Here is an 8545-nt window from a genome sequence, read left to right on the forward strand (position 1 = left end):
GTGGTCTGGTAGAACTCCAGCGTCGAGCGGTGGTCCAGAAGAACTCCGGGTGGGGGTCGAGGATGAGCTAGGTGGCAAGAGTGATCTCTGATCTCTCTCTTGCTCTCTTGCTTGGAGACCCCCCTCATGAGAAAAGCGGGGCTCTATTTTTAGATTTTCTAGAGTGGCATGACTCATAAATAGTAGGAAGATCAAGGGTATTTTGGGAGTGATTTGTATGTGCAGCCGATGTTGATTCCCTTGATCATGAACCGTTTGCTAGATATTTGGATGTCTTAGTGATATCGAAATTCAGTGATCTTGGGCTCGTTGGACACATCTCATTGAGCCGCTCAATTTGGCTATAAGCATATCATATTTGGAAACGTTTGGTAAACCAAATTATGGTTTGAACCATCCAATAGCATTTTGGGTCTTTGATTTGTACTCATTTGAGCTCGGATTTAGTTGAATTTGGTGTTGTTGGGTTTGTATTTTTGAGACGTTTAGTTCAATTGTAAGTTTACTGAAATCAGAGCAGATAGTCTCTGATTTAATTTTTGAAGTTTTCAACTTGATTTTGCTTTAAGCTTCGTGCTTGATCAAGATTATTTTTTGATGATATATTAATCCCGTATGATCACATAAAAATTAAACTAATCGTACTATATGATCTAATATACATATTTTAAACAGTTCGTCCCAAGGCTATTCCATCGTAATGTATGGCATTTGATTATGGCACTTATCATACTATATAATCAACGATCATATTATACGAATAATTACAACTCAATTGAAATTTTAAGATTTTTGGATGTCTTATATAAAAAGATTTTATTTTTTTGGTTCAGTGAGAGAGACTTTGGCTGTTGAAGGTATTCTCAGAGAGAGAGAGCAAAGGGAGACCTTGGAGAGGTAAAAGTAGTATGGGAGTTTCATATGGTTGCACCTTGATTCCTCCACATGGCTCAATGGATCTGCTTGGGGTGCTCTAGGAAGAAAGTCTTTAAGGTCAAAGTTTGAGGTCCTTTGCCTTCACCAAGAAGGTGAAAAAGGACTTCTAGGCACTCAGTCTTCATTAGGAAGATTGCGAACAATAATACCTACCCAAAAACTCATATCTACAACTAAACATTAACCCTATGGAAGATTGAGTGGTTAAATTCTCCATGCTAAGCTTCCTTGGTGCTTTCTTAAGATACTACCAAAGCCATGTACATCTCAAAGATGAGGACAAAATAAGTTTTAATATCCATATTGAGCCTTTTTATCATAAGGTTATGGCCTTTGGCCTCAAGAAATCCGCCAACACCCCCTACTACCCTCTACTAAAACCAACGTCGTTGTTAACCATCTCTTATGATCATTTTCACTTGATTATCGTCGACCAGCACCGCCCTCTAGCTATAATTGTCACACCTTGTTATAGGGTAGGGTGAGGTTAAAAGTGTTGTTGCCATAGTTCCAAGATAATTTTACTAATGCATTTCCCGATCATGATCACCTTTATCATTCACACACAAATCAAACCGAGATATAAGCTTCATTTGGGACGATTTTCTTTCTGCTTCTCAAAATAGCTTCTTAAAAGCCATCCCAAACAAAGCAATAGACATCAAACTCTTCAATTTCACCATGAAAACTATCAAAAACATGCCACAACATCTACAGCCCAAACCATTGCAACGTTTAAAAGGTAACTTTTACATCCAAATTTTTATTTTATTATTATATAACTTGATTCTACCAACTCCAAAACACAATAAAAACAATCTAATAACTGCTCGTAGCACAAAATCATAAAAAAAGTAGCAGCTTTGGGAGACACTCACATTGTAGATAACAGTGGAATATATGCCAATCCTTATCCCGGAGCCAAAAATCATTTCAAACGATACCCACACAGCTCATAACATTCCAAAAATCAAAACAGGGATGGTCCAATGCAGCTGTAAATTCTTCAACAGCCAAAGGGGACCTGCCACCTATCCCACCCACAGTCTCTTTACCCTTTCCTGATTTGTCTCGGCTATAGGTACACTACAGGAACTGGAAACCGTAAGTACGCATCAAAGAAAGCAGAATTGCAGGAGAACAAACACAGCTAAAGCAAACAAAAAGTAGAAAGAACCCAACACCTATGACCGGTGAGATTAAAAAGAAGATAGCTTCGCCACTTTCCCTTCCCCATCTCATCACTCTACTTTTAGTTCAAAGAATTTAAAACCTTGCAGAGAAATATCTTAATATAAAATACAGTTAAAATGGATCATCAGTCGAGACAAATATCATCAATGTGCCTGTCAGTTCAACAAACCCAGTGTTTCATAACCACCACTCTAACATTAACCAAGAAGTGGTGGTGGTGGTGGGTTCCATATGCCATCAAATAGTGTTCTCATTCAGGGAATCAAAGGACAAGACAGGATTACAAGCTTAACTATCCTTGCAGCAGAAACTAAATTATGGGGGTATTGGAAACCTGATAGGGAAACCACAGCAGATGAGCCTAACGCTTTCTTTTGAGAAGTGCTAATAATATAAGGTATGGATGTGACTTATTTCACGTTAGAGATGGAGATTTAAGGGGAAAAAATGATTGTGGAGTAGCTCTAGCAGAAGATAAGATTAGAGAGAGTCGTCTTAGATGGTTTGGTCACATTAAATTGAGGCATTCCAATGACCCGGTTAGGAAAATTGAGGTATTAGATTTGATTTATGTTAAGAAATGTAGAGGTAGACCTAAAAAGATTTGGTTAGAAAATATAAGAAATGATCTTTCTTTATTAGATTTAAATGAGAATTTAACTTTTAAAGGGAAACACTGGCGAAAAAGGATTCATGTAGCCGACCCTACATAGTGGGACAAAAGCTTGATGTTGTTGTTGTTGTGAAAATGAGTTCATGTTTAGAATCACAGCCTTTGTTATATTTGTCTTTAAACGTGATTACTACCAGTGGACAGTAGAAAGAACCTGAAAGTAAGAACTAGCATTTATCCAGATTTTGCAAAGGCGATGATCACAAGCTTAACAGTCATAAAAGCAAACAAAGTTGCTTAATTGTAAAATAAATGATAAGCATAAGTTAGTCTGGGCAGCACCAGTAGAAATCCAGCTCAATAACAGTCATACAAAGCGACGGTAGAAATGATAAATTACTGCAACTTTGCTTTAAAGCAACTTCACACAAGAAGCAAGCCGCACCAGCTTCAAAGTCAGACGAACAAAGAAGGCTTCTTAATCATCTGCAACGCCAAAAATTAGATTAACTTGGACATTTACATTGTTCTAATTGCAAGAAGATGAGAAGTATTATAACACACCATTTGGGGATCGAGAACTTGTTGTTGAGAAATCAGATGACGACATTGGTATGGACATGGAGAGCTGTGTGGTAGAGAAAGAGTTACGATTGGTTCTCTCATCCTCGAGATCCGACCATGAATCTCTTGTCCCAGGCCATTCATCGAAAAATGGTCGTAGTGGTTGCTCAGTCTTGATGGGAGGCTCTGTCGATCCATAATCGGTTCCAAAGAAGGAGTGTTGATGCTGCTGATGCTGCTTTGGCAAAGAACTGATAGTCACCTGACCAAGTTCTTGCAGAGGCTGAAGTTGAGGGTAACTGCCATGGAGAAAAGAGTTCTCTCTCTCCTTTGACAGAGGAAATGTAGAGACGGGCGATGACAACAGGCGCCATGAACTATCCAATGCAGAGTCCATGCCAAGAACTCTCGCACTTCCAGGAGCTTCAGAATAGAAGCCACGCTCATCTAGCCCAGATTTTGATCCATGAACATACCTGCACATATTTAGTTAGATAACAAAGAATATGTATGTATCCAGCTGCAGTAGGACCATAGATGAATACAATAAATCATTGCTCTCTTCTTAAAGGAGGCTGAGGATCTTTTGAGAATCCACAAAGCATGGAGCCATGCAACTTACAATAGAAGAATGATTGAACAGTGGAGATACATTTGAAAGGATTAAACTTCATATTATCAGTAAAGTTAAAATAAGGGTGAAAACGAAGTTGATTCAATAGCCAACACAAGCTCAACTTGCTTTAAAGCTTGGAAAGTTAATCTGTAGCATGAGTTTCAGGGCCAATAAAGATACAGCTTATATCTTGCTCACCCTTGATCTACTTTAACATTTTGTTTCTATAAAAGTTGGTAAATCCTGGAGAATAGACTGACAATTTTGAAATATTTGTAGAAGACTGTTATCAAACATTGATTACAGAAAAAAATAGTTTTATACAGAGCTTCTTTCCTGATGAAGATTCCAAGTCCAAATTCATGAAACAATCTTAAGAGGCATCCCTTCACCATAATTGGGGCTCAATTCATCATAATAAGCATTCAGCAGTCTTTCGAATATGACCAATTCTACAGGTCACATGGGGGCTTTTCAGGGTAAAAAACCTGAACTTTTCTTCATTATCTTCACTTTCCTTTAATCCAAATAAGCCATAATGTGTCTAAACAGTTCAAAACGTGAAAAATGAATAAAGAAGGAAAATGGAAATATTCTAAGCATGCTTGTGATATAAACAAAGGCAATACATGCTGTGATAAAAAGCATCACAAATTCAATTGCCAACAGCAGGACAAGAAATAATTGAAAGCATGTGTCTACTCCAAGCAATTCAAAACAAATCAAGTCAAAAAATTGTAGTGTGGCAATAAATGGGCAAGACTCAGAAATAATGATTCACATTATAAGTACACTTCACCTAAAACCATACAACAAAGTGTGAATGCAAAAATATAAGCATTAGATATGCAATACACCACTTAACAATTCCAACAACCGTGTCAGACCAAAGATGACAATAAGGCCGTGGCATGTTGGAAGCTGGAAATTAACATTATAAAATCATAGGTTCCTTATGTTTCATTTCCTGTCATTTTCTTGAAAAATTATTCAATGCGGACGCCGAATGCCGTCCGGAGACCAACCAGAATGAGCCACGTCGGTATCGCGGCTCGGTACTACTCGGTACCGCTCTTTACCACGTTATGTATTGTTGACGTGGCTCATTCTGGTTGGTCTCCGGATGTAGAGCTGCATTCGGCATCTGCACATAATAATTTCTCCATTTTCTTAGACTCGATGAAGACGAACAAAAGAAAAATATCAAATACCATATCAAGTATGAGTTAGGCATTTATTGTCAAATAAACTGGCAGGTAAAGATAATTAAAACCAATTGCATATAAGTAACCACCATAATCAGAAAATGAGTTGATAAAAATTGGAAGAGAAAAAAATATAATCTAAACTAGAGAGCATAACTGAGCAAATGAAAAAATAAAACCCATAAAATGCTAAAAGCAAACTATTTAACAAAAAGACAGATATGTTTACAAGAAAGATATCAGCTGAATGAAGGCAAGCATAACATGCATCAAAAAGTTCTAGTTACATAGTAAACAGACCAAAATACATAAACAGATTAAATTCAAAGCTTAGGGCTAATTTTGTTCCTTGTATATATAGAAACATATCATAAAAAGTGATTATTTCGTTCACTCAATTTATGTGTTAAATCAAATCTATATAGCATTTGTGGAGTTTTGAGAGAATTTGTGAAGCATAAAATCAATGTTAATAGCTACTTTCATTGGTTTTCAAAATGAGTTTTAGCAACCTAAATCAATCAAAAGAGGCCCTTATCATTTACCAACTGTCAACAGAAATCATAATCAAGCCTAACAGGCATTAGAGATCTCCCAAGTTCCTCACATTCTGCTATTTAAACAATTACTCCAAAGGCAACATTTTCAGGGATCTAAGTTTATCGTTACGATGAAAGTACCAAAGACTGGACCTATTGAAAAACATTATTGAAGCTTCAGAAGCATATATTAGTAGAACTAGATTAATCACAAGTCCCAGCTTTCATATTTAAATCTTAAGTGAAAGTAGCTAGCTTTTCATGCTATTCCTCACTTACAAAGCCCTGAAAGGATCACGTAAGGCAATAAAAAATAGCCTAGGCAATCGATAGAATCATCTAATATTTAATTTGTGGTTGTAGCTTAAATCGCAGCTTGGTTGTATGTGTATAGTAGGCTAAGCAAATATTAAACGAAAAGGAAGCACTTAACTAGCCATTAAAGAAACAAGGGAGGAGAAAGATTCTTCTGAACTTGCTAAGCTCCACAGGTGTGTCAGATTAATAATCAATTCCCAATAACTTATTTATAATCACAAATGCTGATCAAATGGCAATACTTTACTGCACTTCCAGGAAGCGCAGTCTATGGAAACAATAAGAAAATTAAGCATATCTGCCATTTAGTACAAGAATATTTCGAATTTACAAACAGATCTAGAATCCTATTTTATTTCCAAACTTCCCTTGCAAATTAATAATTTCTTTGGTAAACCCCCATAAGACTCAGTTGGTATCTGCACTAAACCAGAGCACATTTTCTAGGAAGAATCTCAGATCAGTCTGCAAGTCATCCCCACAGAGTGGAGTTAAAAAATAAAAAATAACACAAAGGCAGAAGATGGCGATTTCAAAAGAACTGACAACTCTATAACTCAGGCTATAAAAAAAGGTTACTTAAGGCCCGAAGTTTCTGGATCAGCAGTACTACAGTGCAAGCAGTTCTTTTATCAAAATAAGCATATAAATCTTTACCTGAAATCTTTGGAGATGACGTTTCCGTATGAAGATGGGTCAATGCTGAGATGAGAGGAAGTTGCAGCGCCAATGCCAGAGACTTGATGATGCATTGAAGGGATCGAGTGAAGAGGAAGGGAGTGGAAGCTCCCGCCGCTGCAACTACCTCCGCCAATGGAGGCGGTAGCGCCGCTTCCACTGCCGCTCCCGGAACTCCCCAGAGAGGTGGGAGCTAGGGAAGTCACCGTCGAGCAAGACGACTGCGACTGGGAGAGGGCTTGCGGCGTTTCCACATGCTTTCTTGAACGATTGCGGCCGCGGTGCATGTGCCGCTCACAGTACTTGGAGTCAGGGTACGCGTCTTTTGAGCACCGCCATTTCTTGCCATCGGTCCTCCGGCAACGGCCAGGTTCTGGGTCAAGTTTCTTCCCGTAGTAGGAGCAGTAACCCACTGATAAAATATCGGATAATATCAATGAAAAGGAGAAACCGCTAAGAAATTTCGTACAAGTTTCAGATCTGTCAATGCTAGCCATTAAGAATGAGAAAGAGATTTATTATTTAAAAAAAAAATCAATAACAAAGAAAAGAAAACTACTATCATCACAGGCAACAAATTCTAAAATTTATGAAAATGAGGCAGAGTAACATAACGGTATTGATGATATTGAAACATAGGCATTAAGAAAACTAGCAGGAAAGATTAAAAAAATGGGGGAAAATTTTTCAGCAAAGCAAGTAGAGAGATCCATTAAAATAAACTAAGAAAATCAATCTTTCCCAAGAAAAGAAAAAAAAAAGAGCAATTTTAAAAGCATTCATATGAGAAATAAGAAACACAAGCCATTAGAAAATGTCAAGATAAGATCGAGACTTGAGAAATACAACGAAAAACTGATAGGGGGCAAAGAAGAGGAAGGCAAAATATGAGCGAAACAGGCTTACGGGCTGGATGATGGTAGAAGCGGGCGGCCATGGTCTCATAGCCCCTTCGAATCGGGAGAAGCAACTCGGGCGGAACGGGAATCCCAGCTATCAGGTACTTAAAAATGAGGGCTTGGTGCTCCAGCTCCTCCCACTGCGACGCCGTGAACGGTGGTCTGCATCCTACCCCCACCGCTGCCGCCGTACTGTTCATTTGTCCCCTTCCCCACCCTTCTCCTACAGTCCTACTTACCCTAACAAGTCTACCAACAAAAGGGCCGAAAAAAGAGTAGGTTTCAGAGAAATACAGAGAAAGAGGGAGGAAGAGGAAAAGCTGCAGAAGGAAAGCTCCCTGCTCTCTCCGAGCTCAGATAAAGCCTACTCCGCGGCAAATAAAACCCGGAATGGCGGTCCGCCTACCTGCAGGTAAGAGATAGCAGCAAGGCTTCGCCATTTTAGGATAGCAAAAAGGTCTAAGCTTGCAGCAAATGCAACACAGTAGAGAGAGAAAAACAGAAAGAGAAAGAAAGAGAGCAGAAACCAAATAAGAGAGCGATGAGTTTGAGTGTTGCTCTTGCTAGCATTTATAGCTAAAATGGAAGAGAGAGATAGAGAGAGAAAGAGAGAGTAGAGACAGAAGAAGATGGGATCAAGATTATTTTGGCAAAAATTTCTTCTTCTGATAACTCGCTGGCATGGGTTAGGGTTGAGTGCGACTTGAGAGGATAAATGTCCCACTGTCATAGTGAGACCGCAAGAGATTTTAAAAAGCCCTGCTTCATGAACGGAGGCAAAATCTGTCTTAATTATAACCAAACAAATTTATTAACTGATTAAAACTTATCCCTTTAAAACTTGATCATCAAAATTTAAAAAGCAAAGTTTTTTATCAACTTTTACATAGTTTCAATCCATTAAAATGATCGATCCGCCATTTTTCTGTACTTTCAGTCAACAAATACTTTGATTAAACTCGGATTATGAAGATTAGAGACAT

The 8545-nt window shown here is 38.2% G+C and overlaps 1 protein-coding gene across 1 annotated transcript; it reads right to left on the reverse strand.

Annotated features, from left to right (window-relative positions):
- Positions 1–2953: 2953 nt before the first annotated feature.
- Positions 2954–8219, reverse strand: LOC110113908 (growth-regulating factor 4-like). The gene is made up of 4 exons (XM_020846630.2): positions 7570–8219; positions 6643–7075; positions 3308–3783; positions 2954–3229 (listed from the first exon to the last, which is right to left on the reverse strand). The coding sequence occupies exons 1-4, from the start codon at positions 7760–7762 to the stop codon at positions 3222–3224; spliced, it is 1110 nt and encodes a 369-aa protein (XP_020702289.1). The 5' UTR covers positions 7763–8219; the 3' UTR covers positions 2954–3221.
- Positions 8220–8545: the final 326 nt, after the last annotated feature.

This window comes from Dendrobium catenatum, unplaced genomic scaffold, assembly GCF_001605985.2.
Source record: "Dendrobium catenatum unplaced genomic scaffold, ASM160598v2 fragScaff_scaffold_1392, whole genome shotgun sequence".
Taxonomy (NCBI): Eukaryota; Viridiplantae; Streptophyta; class Magnoliopsida; order Asparagales; family Orchidaceae; genus Dendrobium; species Dendrobium catenatum.

Excerpts from the sequence above, each read along its gene's own strand:
- LOC110113908 (XM_020846630.2), bottom strand. The coding sequence starts at position 7,762 with ATGAACAGTACGGCGGCAGCGGTGGGGGTAGGATGCAGACCACCGTTC. Across the intron at positions 7,076-7,569 it reads CTTCTACCATCATCCAGCCC|TGGGTTACTGCTCCTACTAC; the intron begins GTAAGCCTGTTT and ends ATATTTTATCAG. Across the intron at positions 3,784-6,642 it reads GTCATCTCCAAAGATTTCAG|GTATGTTCATGGATCAAAAT; the intron begins GTAAAGATTTAT and ends AAATATGTGCAG.